The sequence below is a fragment of the Cucurbita pepo genome, chromosome 3, assembly GCF_057944985.1.
Source record: "Cucurbita pepo subsp. pepo isolate OVF chromosome 3, ASM5794498v1, whole genome shotgun sequence".
Taxonomy (NCBI): Eukaryota; Viridiplantae; Streptophyta; class Magnoliopsida; order Cucurbitales; family Cucurbitaceae; genus Cucurbita; species Cucurbita pepo.
Window position 1 is genome coordinate 14368375 of NC_141800.1, and position 18135 is coordinate 14386509.

The 18135-nt window shown below is 33.3% G+C and overlaps 2 protein-coding genes across 2 annotated transcripts; both read left to right on the forward strand.

Annotated features, from left to right (window-relative positions):
• The first annotated feature begins 7484 nt into the window (after window positions 1-7484).
• LOC111791331 (palmitoyl-monogalactosyldiacylglycerol delta-7 desaturase, chloroplastic-like) lies at window positions 7485-9698 on the forward strand. The gene is made up of 4 exons (XM_023672622.2): window positions 7485-7802; window positions 7900-8196; window positions 8465-8571; window positions 9353-9698. The coding sequence occupies exons 1-4, from the start codon at window positions 7506-7508 to the stop codon at window positions 9567-9569; spliced, it is 918 nt and encodes a 305-aa protein (XP_023528390.1). The 5' UTR covers window positions 7485-7505; the 3' UTR covers window positions 9570-9698.
• Window positions 9699-13564: 3866 nt separating this feature from the next.
• LOC111791453 (palmitoyl-monogalactosyldiacylglycerol delta-7 desaturase, chloroplastic-like) lies at window positions 13565-15054 on the forward strand. The gene is made up of 4 exons (XM_023672805.2): window positions 13565-13872; window positions 13950-14222; window positions 14300-14406; window positions 14601-15054. Exons 1-4 carry the CDS (start codon window positions 13576-13578, stop codon window positions 14794-14796), a joined length of 873 nt encoding a protein of 290 aa, XP_023528573.2. The 5' UTR covers window positions 13565-13575; the 3' UTR covers window positions 14797-15054.
• Window positions 15055-18135: the final 3081 nt, after the last annotated feature.

The following is an 18135-nucleotide window of genomic DNA, read 5'->3' on the forward strand; positions in this document are numbered from 1 at the left end:
TATTCAAATGCATCCTTTTGTTCATCTCCAAATAAAGAATTGTTTCGAAATTTCAAATCTGAAAATTTTGAGAAGATGCATCTTGCCGGCAACAAAATCTTGGAGATTGAAGGAGAGGGGATGTTGGAATAAAAACTCCCCCATAAAATCAATGAGCATTAAAGAATATTAGATATATTCATGATCTCAAGAATAACCTAATCTCTATTGGTCAGTTGGGTAGCACAGGATATACTATAGTGTTAATGTTTGATTAATCCACCGCACAATCTAGGTGTGAAAGTTATCTTATTTATAATCAAATAAATTACTACGATATGGAAATATCAATAAATTGAAAGATACTCATGGTAATAAGGCAAATATAGATATTTGCCCTATAATAAAATATCAAATATAATATATATGGTAAACTATAATTTATTACTAAATATCCTTAACACCCCACCGCAAGCTGAGCGTCAGATTTGAACGAACGTGAAGCTTGGATCTGAAAAATTCAAAGTGGTTGAGAAACACTTTTCGTGAAGATGTCAACAACCTGGTTCAAAGGAGGCGTAGAGAAACACTTTCTTCGCCATCGAAAATTGCAGAGGTATCGCTGCTCAGCGGCGATGCCGCCTTGGCTTGGGCGAGAATATGTCTAACCCATGAAGAGGGATTGTCACTTAGCTACGATGCTGCCTTGGCTCTGGTGAGAATATGTCTAACCCCAAGAAGTAGAAGGGGAAACCTAGAGCAAGGGATAAAGACAATGTTGAAGTCGGAAGAGTCGCCACATTGGGCGAAGGAGCCAATTATGGCAAGAAGGGCAGCAGGAAGAGTCGCCACATTGGGCGAAGGAGCCAATTTTGGCGAGAAGGACGGCGGCAACTTGGTTGGTGAAGAGGCCAGTGCGGCGCCCAATTCCAAAGGTAAATCTCTGCATAAGGTCGATGGGCTTATCAAGATTCTATATATTTTTGAAGAGGAATGTTGATGAAGATTCTAAGATTAGGGTTTCTGTGAAGGATGAAGGATGAAGGGAAAATTGGGAAGAAAATGAGAGAGGCTATGTTTGGAAAATGTGAGGTTGTATGTACATATGGCAAAGGGTGATTTGGAGGTCAAAAGAAAGGAGCCGAAGAGTAATCAATCGGCTCTGCCTGCGGCTGCCATGGAGACTGCACCTGTGGCATCAAAGCCAGCAGGGGTGGCGGAGAAGAATAGTAGATGATTTATAAGCCATTGAAAAGAAAGAATCAGGGTTGCTAAACCAGAAGGGCTTTGATACCATAAGACTGTAGAGTTTCGGAAGAGTTCGTGGAAGATTATGAAAGATGCTAGGGTGATCGCATGTGGCACAAAATCCGAAACCTTATACAAGACTGCGTGTATAAACATGGTTGTTGTTGGTGAGAGTATTTCTAATTCAAGTCTACGGCACAATAGACTTGGACATATGGTCGTCAGTTCCCTTGGAGTTCAAGTTGCGAGAATAACTATCGATACGAAAAGAACTCAAGTATTTGCTTGAATTTGTACTACTTTTGGACCTTAATTGAAAATCGATCTTTCGAGCAGTTTTCTCCCAGCTTCCTTCACAATATGTATTCAAAATAATTTCTCAAATCAAAATGAACAATATTCAGAAGCAAGTAATCACCTAAACACTCGGATCTAAACAAAATCGGTGTTCTTAAACCGACAAATAATATCTTCAGTTCTTCCTCGATTATTGACCGATTCTAGTTATTCAAAGCCCAAAAAATGAGAAACTTTTGAGGAGGCTAGCCAAAAATTAACTCTAAGTTAACTCATATGGAGGTATTTACTCCAATAACTAGTACTTTCTTTTATTCCTTTCTCCTCAATATTCCAAAATTGTAACTCATAAGTTATCTATTGAGTTAAATGTAGAAAATGACCTGCTCTTCGACTTTTGATCATTGACTTTTGACTTTTCTTTTCTCTCTCATTTTATTTTATACTTTAAAATTTTTACTTATGATATTCAACTTCTAAAATCCTAAATAAAATTTGTTAATTTGAAATTCAAAAAGAAAAATGATGAAAGTTTATATCTTCCTAGCTCGAATGTTACAATAACATTCGTGTGGTAACATCCATAACATCCAAATTATGTTCTAAAAGAAGGTTGTTACCATTTTAAACTTATAATGAATTAGGTTTATTATTACTTATTACTTGTTTCAACTATATAATAAATTATGATTATTAGTGTTATTAATATTACTATAAAGTTATGTACGTACCTATCTGTTCAAGTAGGTATGTGTGCCTTAACCTATATCTATTGCACTTAAATAAGCTAGACATTTAGTTGGAAGTGCCTTAAACTATTATATTGTGATTTAAAATTGCACTATAAATACGCATGCAAGAGGTGGTGAAGTTGCCTCAACTAGAGCAACGCCCACTCCAATGGATGCATCAAGAGAACCAAAGATAGACAAAAAAATTGGCTTTTGTTTTTTTTCTTTTTGCATTTTCTTTGTATCTTTGCACCCTTTCAAATCAATTCGGGTGCACTTCCAATTTGTTTTACTTTATATATTATCACGGGTCTCTTCGACATTACGATTTTTTCACATAAGAGTTTCAAACTTTCCAAATGGCTTGAATACTTGTTTGCTTATTGTGGACTTCATGCCTTTGAGGTTTGGTGACGGATTTAAAAACAAATTGATCCAACCTAAAGTTTATCAAGATTTATGTTTTTTTTTTTTTTCTTTAAATAGGGTGATCCAATCTATTGGGTGAGTACGCATAGATGTCATCATCATTTTGTTGATACCGAAACAGACCCGCATAGTCCAATTAATGAATTTTGGTTTAGTCATCTTACTTGGTTCCTTCATAAGAGTGATCGGAAATTGGATAACGTTGGCGATTTGGAGAAGCAAACATTCTATAGGTTTCTTCGCAAAACATATATATTTCATCCAATTACTCTAGCAGCCATACTTTATAGCATTGGAGGCACTCCTTTCTTCATTTAGGGAACGGTAACAAATAACTTTACTTTTTTAGCTTTATGTTTATGGAAATTAATTACTCAATTAAAGGTATATATCGTTCTAAAAAACGTGACACATTATTTTATTTTTTTTGTTGAATAGTGTGAGAACGGTAATGATTTTACATGCCACATTCTTGATGAATTCAATATGTCATATGTGGGGAAAACAACCATGGAAAACAAACTGACTTATCTAGAAACAATTGGTATGTATCTTGGATGAATCTCAATTTTGAGTAAAATATGATCAAACTTGTTTATTGCATAAATTTTTATTTCATCTTAATAATATTTTCCTTTTGTGATTTGAATTCAATAGAACATTGAACCATCGACTTTTAAGAATGTGATTAGTGTCTTATCCACTAAGTTATGCATGTATCGACGTACGTATCAAAATTACAAATATAATTAGTTGTTTCATAAATGGATTATTGCAATTTATAGTCTTGTTATTATTAAATGATTATGGAATAATAATGTTTATATAAATCATAGAACTATATTTTGCTATTTATTATAATATTTTTGTGTTTTCCTCCACAGGGTGGTGAATTTGCTTCTATTTGGAGAAGGTAGGCACAGTAATCACCATGCTTTTGAGTATTCAGCTAGGATTGGCATTGAATGGTGGGAATATGATCCTGGTTGGTATGTTATTAGGTTTCTTGAAGCCATTGGAGTGGCCACTCATGTCAAATTACCATCCCAAAGCCATATGCAAAAGTTGGCTAAAGATTAAGTAAAAGGATCCTCTCTTTGAGTGATGTTTTACGTGGAAATAATATTACTTCCAAAAATAACTTGGTTCTCTACCGAAATTGTAGAGGTTTATTCCTATTTTTTATAAAAAATTATTGTCCTATAAATTAATTAACTGAGAAAGAACTAATCACACTAAAAATAGGATGGCTCGGTCAAGTTACTTCTTGTTTTTAATAGTAAAGACTATCCTCTTATATAACGCAGGTTTATCGAAAGTCGAATAATAGATGTTACTATTAACACAGATAATTTATTTTTAAAATAAAACCATAAAGCATAAACATAAATGGAGTAAAACAAGTGTGTTACATTCCATAAACATAAAACTATAGAATACTTTACCTACTCAAAGCACCCTTTATAAGTTCACAAACAATAAAAGTTAATGTACTAAAAAATAGAGTCCGATCTAAATAGGATTCTCTATAGTCTCTAACTCAGCTACTTCATCGTCTTGATCACTCAACATTATGCCTATCTGAAAAGAAAAATTAAAATAATTTCGATGAATAATTAAGTTATTCAAGTTATTCAATAAGTAGCTAACTTGTACTTTACAATTTTAATTAATCATCTTTTTCGTCATTCTTAAGTTTTATTCACCAATGTCTTCTAGTTTTTTTACTAGGATCTTTTGTTCATTAAAAGGTATTTCAGTTGCTTCAAGCGTAGACTATTGACTCATTATATGCTTATCTCAATTTTCAGACACGTATATAAGGCTCGCTCTCGGTCAACTAAGACCCGTCTACTAAAGTCTCTGGTGGCCTGTAACATCATTAAAAGGTATTCCTACGAACGATCTAACAGAAAATGACAATCGGTGATAGTTTGGAACGCTTTTGAAGAGCGGGAGCTTACATAAATTAATTAGGGAGAACGCCGGCTAAGGCCAACCATGTAAATGGGCCTACCTTCGTTAGGTTATGAATTCAATGTTGTATGTTGACATGTGCTCATTGTTTCGCACGTGTCATAGACCGTATAGGTAGACTACTATGAAATAATACGTAAATGATACGGGATGTGATTGCTATGCTTTGTTTCCCTTCTCTGTTTTTTTTTTTTTTTTTTTTTTTTCTTTCAAGACGTCTCTCTTCTCTATATTCCTTGTGGCGGGAGCCACTTGGGCTCTTGTCGTTCTTTATGGACTAATACGAGTCATTCCAGCATTTTTTTGTTCTCACTCACATGTATCCTAAAAAAATTTCAAGAGGCCACCCAAATCCAAATTTAGCACTTGATAGCCTCGATATTCCCCTACATCTCGTGCGACATGGTCATGTTACTTACTCCTCGATTCTAAGAGTGAAGACTATCCCCACATACCAACACGACTCTTTTCATGATGGTTTGTCCTCACTCGCATGCATCTAAGGAAAATTCCTAAAGAATTACCCAACATAGCGTACTTAACCTTGGAGTTACTATGATTGACCCACTGAAAAAAGGATGTACATCGTTTTAGTATATATATATAATAACTTTTAATTCTTTTTAGTATTTTCTAACTATTATATCTTCATGATTGCTCTTATAGTATTACTATGAGGCAACAAGAGGATCATATGACGTGCGAATTATAACCTCTAATGAAACAAATTTAATTAATTAAATTCTCCATTGTAGGACAAGTTTTGTTCATTGATATAATCATTACAGAAAATTTAATTCTTTACTAGTTGATCCTAATTACAACTAGATCAAAAGTATGTTTTACTACTACAGTTGTATCTTTCACCTTAAATATCATTGATGCTTTAATGAACAAACTAAATCCTTTTCAGACTAATGAGAGGGAATGTTCCCCAATTTTCAATTCCCTAAATCCACACCCGGGAACTATTCATATACTTTGTCTGTATGAGAATAGCTTGATTTTATCTAGTAAAATTATGTTTTCAACTCTCTATTTAGCCATATCTCTAAAATTGGTAGACATATTGAATTACTACAAAAGTCATTTTCACACCTGCAAATCAAAGGATAAATTTTCATAGTCAAGAATTCATAGCTCAATTCGGACTAAGATCGAATGTCTAGTGAAATATTGATCTATCTTAATTAACAAATTTATAAAAAAGAGATTAAGTATTTCGTATCAAAGTCAGATTATTACACTAAAGTTTTTTTTTTCATAATACATACAGTTAATAAGATTGATTATTCTTAATGGACGCCATGAATATAGCTATTTTATAAGGCATAAATGGTATCACAAATTCATTGTTTGGTCCTACAAAAATTAATTCGTCTTTCGGTCCATCACTAAGTTAGGTTAGGTTAGGTTGGGTGGGGTTGGGTAAAATATTTGAACCCAAATCCTTTTGGTCCACCAACATGGTAGCTTCCCCATTTAATAACTAATTCCATCAATTTCCACTTTCCAACTTACTCGTTTTCTCTATCGTCCATAGCATCTATTACTCTAAAACTTACATCGATTATTTTGGTGGACCCTGGAATCCACAACATAGAAATTGGCTTCTAAGTATGTGGACTGGAGGGTCCCATATCGATTGGATAAGGGAACAAGTATCAGCGAGAACGTTGGTCCCGAACGGAGTGGATTGTGAGATCCCACATCGGTTGGAGAGGAGAACGAAGCACCCTTTATAAGTTTGTGGAAACTTTCTTAGCAGACGTATTTTAAAAACTTTAAAGGAAAGCACGAAAGGAAAAACCTAAAGAAGACAATATCAAGCGCTCCACTCTGACTTCTCAATAAGGCCTGCCTAAACACCCCCATAGAACACTCATCCAATCACGAAATAGATCGAGTTAAAGTCAATACATCACTACTCCGAACGTGTGACACATGCGAATGAGTGAACTCAATCTGTCTTCTTCGATTTCGGCTTATTCCCTGTTGGAAGACATTATCAGGTAAGGGCCTAATCCACATCTCTATCTCTCCTGGACTCAGACCATTACATCAATGATTTTGATTCATTCTAAGAAGAGCGGTTCCTTCTTTGTTTGTTGTTTCCTTCTGTCCCTCCAGAATTTCAAGCGGGTTTCTTTTTAAATTTCGATTTTGACATGGGTATGATTTTAATCCAGTGATCGGGTGGGATTGTAAGGGTGATATTGAGCTTGAAGAGTAAAATCTTGTTCATACAAGAACAATGAAGATTTTGATTCAAATATCAGTTTGATTGTAATTGTAAATTTGCAAACCAGAAATGGAACCAAACACTTTTGGTGTATAGTTATTAGTTCAAATGTTTCTCTAATTTTGACTTATGAAACTCAAATTTCAAAATTCAATCCAATTAAGCACTCCTATTACAGAACTCCACCAACTTAGCTCCCCCAAACAATAACATCCTAAATTTCGACTTTAGAACTCAACCCCCTAAACACCACCGGATTAACCTTCAGTTTATAATCCAACTCAACTATCCAAACGCCATTTGAAGATAGGCTAAAGTTAATAGTTCAATATGATATATTTGTTTTTTTTTAAAAGAAAAATGAAAATAATTAGTTTAAATGTATAATAAATTATTATTATTATACATAGCTACGTATTTATCCATATTTTCATAATCAATATTATATTTGATGATTTTGAAGTAGGTATATTGCACTTAAATAAGCTATACATTTAGTTGGAAGAGTCTTAAATTTTTACATTGAGACTTAAAAGTTGCACTATAAATACATATGCAAGAGGTGGTGGTGAAGCCTCCTCAACTAGAGCAACCCCACTCTAATGGATACATCAAGAGACCCAAAGCGAATTGTGAACCCTCCAATGTCATTTGGGAAGAAAAGATGGACCGAAATAGACAAAAAAGTAGTGTTTGCGTTTTTCGTTTTGCATTTTCTTTGCATTTTTGCACCATTTCAAATGAATCGAGGTGCACTCTCGATCTGTTTTGCCTTATTTATCATCACAGGTCTCTTTGGTATTACTATTTCGTATCATCGAAATCTTTCACACAAAAGTTTCAAAATTCCTAAATGGCTTGAATACTCGTTTGCTTATTGTGGAGTTCATGCCTTTCAGGTTTGACATTTAACACACTTTATTCTTTTGCTATTACAAGTTAATTTTAAAGCATATAAATACATGTGTTGTCTTTTAATGTTTCATAAAATTTTAGGGTGATCCAATCAATTGGGTGAGCACGCATAGATATCATCATCAATTTGTTGATACCGAACAAGACCCACATAGTCCAATCCATGGGTTTTGGTTTAGTTACATTACTTGGTTTCTTTACGAGAGCAATGGAAGCATAAGTGAAATGATTGGAAGGCATCGAAAATTGGATAATGCTTGTGATTTGGAGAAGCAAACTTTCTATAGGTTTATTCGCGAAACATATGTTCTTCATCCAATTGCTCTTGCACTCATACTCTATGGCATTGGAGGCTTGCCTTACTTCATTTGGGGAACGGTAAAAAAGATCACCTCTGTCATCGTTTATCTAATTTCTTTTACTTGTATATCTATATGGTATGTTAATTTAATTGATTACTTTCAAGTTTTTACTTCAATTTTTAAAAAATAAGACTCTTAAGGACTTTAGCAGTCTATTTTTGGAAAATTGGTTTGAGTTATAAGCAAATGAAACCCATAAGATATGATTTTAAAGTTCTTAGATATAGTTTTTATTAGACCGGAGAGAAAAAAAAAAGTGACACATTATTTTTTTTGTTAAGCAGTGTGTGAGAACGGTAATGCTTTTACACACGACATACTTGGTGAATTCATTATGTCATATGTGGGGAAAACAACCGTGGAAAACAAATGATTTATCTACAAACAATTGGTATGTATCTTGCATTATCAATATTGAGTAAAAGATGATGAAATTCATATATTGTATGAGTATTTGTTTCATCGTAATACTACCTATTACAGAAATGGAAGATTAAGCAATAGATTGTCAAGGTAGTAATTAATGTCTTATCCACAAAATTATATTTATGTCGACCCACGTATCAAAATTAATAACAATTATCAACTTTTGACTACACTTTCAAGATTCACAACTTTTTTTTCTAACACTTAAAGATTCTATTGACATGACTAAGTAAAAGACATGGTATACCATGTTATGAATCACGAATCTCCACAATAATATGATACTGTTCACTTTGTGTATAAGCATACGGAAATTGTATTTCCAACCATTTCTACGTTCCATACTAGTCTTCTTATGAGTTAATAATCATGAAATGATAATATTTATATCCAATATGAATATTGATATGTTTTGTTAAAATATTATTTTGTTAGGTGTATTTTGACCCTTCTTATACTTTTAAATATATAAATTTAGTCACGGTGCTCTCAATAAATCTTAAAATAGTCAATTTATTTTACCTATTAACTCAGTAAAGGTAAAAAAATTATACATTTCAGGATACATAAACGAAATTAGAATTAAACAAAATGATATTTGAACATAATTAATTTTAAAGATATATAACAATACTAGTAAATAATAATTAAAGTATATATTTATTAAGTAATCAATGTTTATATACTAATAATAGACCTATATCTTTGCTGTTTATTAAAACTTTTGTGGGTTTTATTTTCCATAGGTGTATGAGTTTTCTTGCATTTGGAGAAGGTTGGCATAATAATCACCATGCCTTTGAGTATTCAGCTAGGATGGGGATTGAATGGTGGCAATATGACCCTGGTTGGTATGTTATTGTGTTTCTTCAAGCCATTGGAGTGGCTACTCATGTCAAATTGCCATCTCAAACCCATATGCAAAAGTTGGCCAAAGAGTATCTAAAAGAAGCCTTTCTTTAAGTGATGTTTTAAATAGAAATAATTATGCTTCTAGAAAAAATGTTTGAGAATGTGGAATTAAAAAAAATGCCAATATAAATTGGTGCTACTATTATAATCAATCTTTATGCAACAATTTACATTATGACCTTGGATGTTTTTGTGTTTAATTTTGTGTTCATTTTATGATCATTATCCCAAAATGTTATAAGATTCAAAAGGTGAAAAAAAAAAAAAAAACTTCCTAATCCGAATATAGAACAATTCACAAATTGTAACAACGTCCCACCCCCTTCCCCGAATTTATCTCTAATCCACCTTATAACGACCTCAATTTTCTACTGACTTAGAGTCGCTGCTCCATGCATGACACAATTTTTTTATGCTGAAACATTCATTTAAGACAACTTCATAAAACGATGTCATTGACTTGTACGTTTATAAAAGAGTCTCAAAACAACACAAAGTAAATTAAAAATAAAACTAGGAAAAATGTTAAAAAAGCAATGTCCTATACTAACCTAAGATCTATGAAAAGAAATGTAACTACCCTATGTAGGTTCATGGTCTTTGATGTGATACCGTCGTTCGCCATATAGGAGTGACTTGCTTTTACCTGAAATATAAGAGTAATACATGACTTTAATATTTTAAGAAATACTCCATAAGTGACTCGGTTATTGGGATCAATGAATTCAAATACATACAATCATGAATAGGGACCTATAATTAAAATCAGTCTCTTAGGTGGCCTTCAATCCAAACAATTGGATGGATAGTACTCATCTACACACGACTCACATGTGTAAGCGCCTTAGACTTAGGTTAGGATATGATATTTTTAATTTTAATGATTATTTATTTCATTTAATATTTCGTTGTGTTGTTTTAAAGATGTTTTCAAACGCCTTAGTCCATTAGAGTGTTTTTAGATAAAGTTTATGTTTTATGATGAAGTTGTAAATGCTTATTTTCGGACAAAAATGATTATGCTATGATGACAGTAAAAATCTTGAGTCGTTACACACTTATAATGCAAGTTATACATCCAATTTTGTATGACATGACGTTACTCTAAGATATACATACATAATACTTGTCATATCTTTCATGATTAACATACATAACTTTTTAATATCTCATAGGCATAGCGAACGTATTAACATAATTTACATGGTGTGACATATGGTTGTTTATGTATCATACAACATCAACAACATAACATAGTTACATGACGTAGCATAATCATATCATAGGGTAATTGATAATATTGCATAAGTTGCAACATGACATAACATATATCATAATATAAACATAATATAACACACGTCAAATAATCATAAACCAAGATACATGCAGGAGCCATAGGGCATGTGTCACTCATACAACAAACAAATCATCCAACCAACTAAGCCAACCGTAAAACTACTTACTTGGTTGGCCTAAACCGAAATCACCAAGCTCCTTTAATACTAACTTAAAGCTACTTCGTGAAATCTAATTCCACCTAATGAGTCCCATAATCATAATTTAGAACTGATGACCAACATATAGTTCAGTAGTCTTTGTCTTTATGCACCGATTAGGGTTGAGCTAATCCTCGATAGATAGGTGATGAGTGATTAATCCCATTAACCATGGGATAGCTATGTGTGAATGTTTGATTAATCCACCACACCTAAATGGTGTGAAAGTTATCTTATTTATAATCAAATAAATTACAAGATATGGAAATAGTAATAAATGGAAATAACAATAAATGGAAAGATACCTATGGTAATAAGGCAAATATCTAATATTTGCCTTATAATAAAATATCAAATATAATATATACGGGAAAGTATAATTTATTACTAAATATCCTTAACACCCCACCGCAAGCTGAGCGTCGGATTTGAACGAACGTGAAGCTTGGATCTGAAAAATTCAAAGAGGTTGAGAAACACTTTTCGTGAAGATGTCAACAACCTGGTTCAGATGAGGCGTAAAGAAACACTTTCTTGGCCATCGAGAATTGCAGAGGGATCGCCGCTCAGCGGCGATGCTGCCTTGGCTTCGACGAGAATATGTCTAACCCATAAACAGGGATTGTCGCTCAGCGACGATGTTGCCTTGGCTCTGGTGAGAATATGTCTAACCCCAAGAAGTAGAAGGGGAAACCTAGAGCAAGGGATAAAGACAATGTTGAAGCCGGAAGAGTCGCCACATTGGGCGAAGGAGCCAATTTTGGCAAGAAGGGCAGCCGGAAGAGTCGCCACATTGGGGCGAAGGAGCCAATTTTGGCGAGAAGGGCGGCAGCAACTTGGTTGGCGAAGATGCCAGTGCCAAAGGTAAATCTCTGCAAAAGGTCGATAGGCTTATCGAGATTCTGTATATTTCCGAAGAGAAATGCTGATGAAGATCCTAAGATTAGGGTTTCTGTGAAGGATGAAGGATAAAGGGAAAATTGAGAAGAAAATGAAAGAGACTATATTTGGAAAAGGTGAGGTTGTATGTACAGAGTATGGTGAAGGATGATTTGGAGGTCAATAGGGTGGAGCCGAAGAGTAATTAATCAGCTCCGCCTGCGGTAGCCATGAAGACTGCTCCTGCGGTGTCAAAGCCAGCAGGGGTGGTGGAGAAGAACAGTAGAAGATTTCAAAAGCCATTGAAAAGAAAGAATCCGGGTTGCTAAACCAAAATGGCTCTGATACCATGTGAATGTTTGATTAATCCACCACACCTAAATGGTGTGAAAGTTATCTTATTTATAATCAAATAAATTACAAGATATGGAAATAGTAATAAATGGAAATAACAATAAATGGAAAGATACCTATGGTAATAAGGCAAATATCTAATATTTGCCTTATAATAAAATATCAAATATAATATATACGGGAAAGTATAATTTATTACTAAATATCCTTAACACTATGGATGGAATTAATTGTATTTTTCAAATAAAGCTAGTAGTGTTTGGTTTGTTTGGTTAAAACACATGTCTACCAAATGCTTTTTAAAGAGGTACATGTCTTCCAAATGGTCCAAGTCGTTACACTATGCATCAAATATAAATTTTTTATTTTATAATTTAATTCTAATAGCAAATTTAATTAATTACCATTAATGATGTAAATATATATATATATTTTTTTTCTAAAACAAAATATATTGCTTATATAATACCCTTTCAATTAGTCTTAAAATATTACATCGTATTATAAATAAACGGAGCAATACTATTAACTCCAATTTGGTAAGGGGGACATTACATCAATATTTATAACAGCTCAAGCTCACCACTAGTAGATATTGTCTTCTTTGAGCTTTCCCTTTCGAATTTCTCCTCAAAATTTTTAAAACGGTCTGCTAGGGAGAGGTTTCCACACCCTTATAAAGGGTGTTTCGTTCTCCTCTCCAACCAATGTGGAATCTCACATCATTGCTTACTCAACAATGCGTTGTTCTATGTTTGTTTTAAAAATAAGTGAAAATAATTATTTTAAACGTAATAAATTATCATTATTAGTGTCATTATAAGTATTATTGTAACTACTAGATATAACTATGCATGTATCTATCTATCGATCTCCTCCTAATCAAGATTATATTGCACTTAAATAATCTATACATTTAATTGGAAGAGACTTAAATTTCTACTTTGAGACTTAAAAATTGAACTATAAATACATATGCAAGAGGTGGTAGTGAAGCCTCCAATGTCATTTGGGAAGAAAAAATGGACCAAGATTCACGTTTAAAAAACTGAAAATAATAATTTAGTTTAGTTATTCCAAATGTTTAATAAATTAGGATTATTTTGTCATTATTATTGTTGCTATTAATATTATTATTGCTATGAATTATCTATCTTTTCATAATCATCATCATAATGGACCATGTTGAATTAGGCATATTTTCCTCATCTAACCTATAACTATTGCACTTGAATAAGCTAGGAAGAGCCTTAAATTATTTAGAATTGCACTATAAATATGTATGCAAGAGGTGGCGAGGCTTCCTCAACTAGAGCAACCCCACTCGAATGGATGCACCAACACAACCAAAGAGAATGGTAGAACCTCCATTGTCATTGGGGAAGAGAAAAGGAACCAAGATAGACAAAAAATTGGCTCTTCTTGTATTCATTTTGCATTTACTTTGTGTTTTCGCACCATTTCAAATTAATAAGGCTGCCGTTTCGATTTGTATTATCCTATATATTATTACAGGTCTCTTCGGTGTCACTATTTCGTATCATCGAAATCTTTCACATAAGAGTTTCAAACTTCCTAGATGGCTTGAATACTTGTTTGCTTATTGTGGAGTTCATGCATTTCAGGTTTGACATTTAACTCATTTTTTCTTTTACTTGATTAATATGTTATGTTTTAAATATTTTATATATTTTTTAAATAGGGCAATCCAATCGCTTGGGTGAACACGCATAGATATCATCATCAATTCGTTGATACTGAAAAAGACCCACATAGTCCAATTAATGGGTTTTGGTTCAGCCATCTTATTTGGTACCTTCAAGAGATTGATGAAAGTGCAAGTAAAATGATTGAAAGGGATTTGGAGAAGCAAACATTCTATAGGTTTCTTCGCAAAACATACATATATCATCCAATTGCTCTTGCGGTCATACTTTATAGCATTGGAGGCGCTCCTTTCTTCATTTGGGGAACGGTAACAAAAAAACACGTCTATCTTCATTTGTTTATGATAATTTGTCAAATGTGACACCTTATTTTTTTGTGAGGCAGTGTGTGAGAATGGTAATAAATTTACATGCAATTTCTTCGGCAAATTCAATATGTCACATGTGGGGAAAACGACCGTGGAAAACAAATAATTTATCCACAAACAATTGGTATGTATCTTGAGCTCATCTTTAAATCAATTTGGAGTAAAATATGATCAAACTTATACAAATCATGACAAAAATAGAAGATTGAAGTGTCCATTTTTAAGATAGTGATTAGTGTCTTATCCACTAAGTTATGTTTGTATAGACACACCTATCAAAATTACAATATTATAATATTTTTGTGTTTTCCTCCACAGGGTGGTGAATTTGCTTCTATTTGGAGAAGGTTGGCACAGTAATCACCATGCTTTTGAGTATTCAGCTAGGTTGGGCATTGAATGGTGGCAATTTGACCCTGGTTGGTATGTTATTGTGTTTCTTCAAGCCATTGGAGTGGCTACTCATGTCAAATTGCCATCTCAAACCCATATGCAAAAATTGGCCAAAGATTAACTAAAAGAACCTTCTCTTTTGACTGATGCTTTGTATGGAAATAATTATGCTTCTAAGAATAATGTGGAATAATGTGGATTATAAGAAAATGCCAATATAAATTAGTCTCGATTATTACTATTATGCATAAATTTACATTATGATACACTATACTATGCCTTGTTATGCTATGTTAGGTAGAGTTATGTCATGTTTATAAGCTATGCTGTAGAATTATATTATCATGTTGATAATCTATAATGCACAAACTTCCATATATTACTCCATTTAAATTATATTACATAAGAAAGATTTGACGAAATTATATACGCATGATTCATACACTCTTGGATGGCCAAAGTTGAGAGGGTAATTTCACATTAGTTGCCAAACCAAGAGCTTGAAGTAATAACCCACCACGTGAAGTCAAATTCCCACCATTGAATCCCATGTCGAGCTGAGTATTCAAAAGCATGGTGGTTATTATGCCAACCTTCCCCACACGAAACCAACCCAATCACCCTGTGTCAACATATAAACACACAATGTTAATTAAACAAGATATCAAATAAGAAATTAGTTTAGAGATGTTTAATACGTAACATATTTAATTTTGGAGTTTCTATGATTGAGCCACCGAAAATAAATGTGCACCATGTTAGTATAGGAAGTAACCATTGATTCTTTTACATTTTTTAATCATATTATTCTAAAGATCGCTCTTATTTGGATGCGATCTTAGTTCATTCATATACCGTAAGATCTCACACCGGTTGGAGAGGGGAACGAAACATTCTTTATGAGAGTGTAGAAACCTCTCCCTATTAAGTGCATTTTAAAAATCTTGAGGGGAAGTCTGAAAAGGAAAGCCCAAAGAGGACACTATCCGTTAATGGTGGCCTTAAGATGTTACAAATGGATCCGAGTCAGGTTCCGAATGGTGTGCAAGCGAGGAAGCTGGACCCCAAAGGGGGGTGGATTGTGAAATTCCACATCGATTGAAGAGGGGGACGAGTGTCGGCGAAGACGCTAGGTCATTGAACAAACCATTGAGAAAAGTTTCGAAATTTTTGTAAAATTTAATGATAGTTTTTTTTTAAGATTTAAATTTATTATTAAAACTTTGAAAAGTTTTTTTTTTTTAAAATATGTTCTTGACTAAAGGTTTGATATTGGAATTTGCAGCTTCACTTTCACACCATAAAAAGTTGATAAAGTAAAATATAAATATGAATTAAATGGTTGCATAAGAAAATGTACATTAATTGGAGAAGACGAGAGTATTTATTGTGTATGGTTGAGGATTTATGGATGGACAATAATTCTGAATTGCAAGCCGTACAGTCATAAATACAAAAATGTTGTCGCATATGTTCAAGAATTTAATTAACATTTCAATTAACTTAGGGTTCGATTTAAGTTGATTGGACTCGTTGGACTCATTACTTTAAAAAAATGTCCTAAACAAACCGGATTTGAAAGTTGAGGATGGTTTTCCTATACTTTTTCTGTCCTAGGGTTAATACCCGTTGGATGAAAATCTCACATGGGCTAATTTAAGGAATGATCATGGGTTTATAATCAAATAATATTATCTCCATTGGTATGAGGCCTTTTAGGGAAGCCGAAAGTCTGCTGATATTCAAAGTGGACAATATCATATCACTGTGGAGAGTCGTGTTCATCTAATATAGTATTAGAGTCATACCCTAAACTTAGCCATATTAATAGAATCCTCAAATGACGTACTTTGTTCGAGAGAGAGGTGTTGGATGAAAGTCCCACATCGGCTAATTTAGGAAATGATCATGGGTCTCCATATGGGGATAGTTCTCACTCTTAGACGCAAGGTATCGAATCCAAATTCCAAATTAAGTTATGTTTACACTATAGGTATGCGAGGACTTATAGGCCGTAGTGATTAAATTGAATTGGGGTATCCTCCTATAACATACATAGCCATAATAACATTAATGCAAACACTCAAAAGCAATATGCTATTATGAATACTCATGTGTCCCATTGTTATAGATGTAAGCTAATCTAGAACGAATGAGCATTTGCTCCGAAAGATATGTTGACCGATCTTCCTAGATTCATGAACGAAATAAGGATTACAAATAATCCTTTGATTCAATGGATTACAATAATGGCTACAATGATTATTCTTTGGTCTTCGAGTGTATATGAATTGGGTTGAGTAAATTATTTTGACCAATCTAAAAGTTCGAGTTGGTTAGATTGATAACCCAAAACGCAACCCAATGTCGTTGAATTTCTTAGATGCAAACATACTTCAAAGAGTAGGAACAAGTCAGCCCCAAAGGAAATTTAGGGACACATTCATAATAGCTACCTTAAAACAACATAATTGTAAGTAGCAAAGAGGAGATAATATCATAATTTAAATAAAATAAACAAGTTGTGAACTATCTTAGACGCTACTCAACAAACATAAACGCAACCATCTTAGTACATGTTCCATGACCTTCATCGCAACATTATCATTCGTATATGGGTGTGCTTACTTTTACATAAAAAATAAGAGTAACATGTGGTTTGAGTATTTTAACAAATACTCTGTGAGCAACTCTACGGTTGAGGTCGAAAAATGCAAACATATGCGGACTTATCATTTAAAAACATCATGGCATGGCCTTAGGTAACTTTCAAATCAAGGTAGGACTGGATATGTAGTACTTCTTTACACCTAGCCCACACATGTGATCCACCAGGTAGGCTCGCACACCCCCTGGGCCTAGCTTATCGGACTAGCACTCGCTAACTGGCTGTGCGAGACCCCATGAAGGAAAAGAGTGAACATAAAATTATGGGAAACATAAATATCGTAATCAGAATATACATGTTGTACTCATCATAACGAAAAAGTATCTCAATGCAAATAATAATTTCTGTCAATGTTTCATACATAGCATAACTTTCATGACATGTTTTATCGAGGTTTTTAAATCATAAATTATCGATATCATAACATTTTATACAACATGACATGGTCACATTATAGCATAGTTTATATACATGGCATAACATAACATATCATCGAACAACATAGAATATCATATCATTCATACATATGACACATGCAAAGGTCATGGGACACACATCATCATATAAAATATAATTCATCCAACCAAGCCAACGATAGATCAATAGATCAATTTATTTGGTTGGTCTAGGCGGAAGTCTCTACTCCCTTGATGTTAGCTTAAGGTCTACCTAAGAAGTCTCATAATCATAATTTTGAATTTTATTATCAAAATTGGCTCACTAATTTTGCATAAAATAATTTAAAATTAACTTCAAATAATTTAAATTAAACCTACTAACCTTAAATGCCCC

Excerpts from the sequence above, each read along its gene's own strand:
- LOC111791331 (XM_023672622.2), top strand. The coding sequence starts at position 7,506 with ATGGATACATCAAGAGACCCAAAGCGAATTGTGAACCCTCCAATGTCA. Across the intron at positions 8,197-8,464 it reads CTTACTTCATTTGGGGAACG|TGTGTGAGAACGGTAATGCT; the intron begins GTAAAAAAGATC and ends TTTGTTAAGCAG. Across the intron at positions 8,572-9,352 it reads GATTTATCTACAAACAATTG|GTGTATGAGTTTTCTTGCAT; the intron begins GTATGTATCTTG and ends TATTTTCCATAG.
- LOC111791453 (XM_023672805.2), top strand. The coding sequence starts at position 13,576 with ATGGATGCACCAACACAACCAAAGAGAATGGTAGAACCTCCATTGTCA. Across the intron at positions 13,873-13,949 it reads GTGGAGTTCATGCATTTCAG|GGCAATCCAATCGCTTGGGT; the intron begins GTTTGACATTTA and ends TTTTTTAAATAG. Across the intron at positions 14,223-14,299 it reads CTTTCTTCATTTGGGGAACG|TGTGTGAGAATGGTAATAAA; the intron begins GTAACAAAAAAA and ends TTTGTGAGGCAG.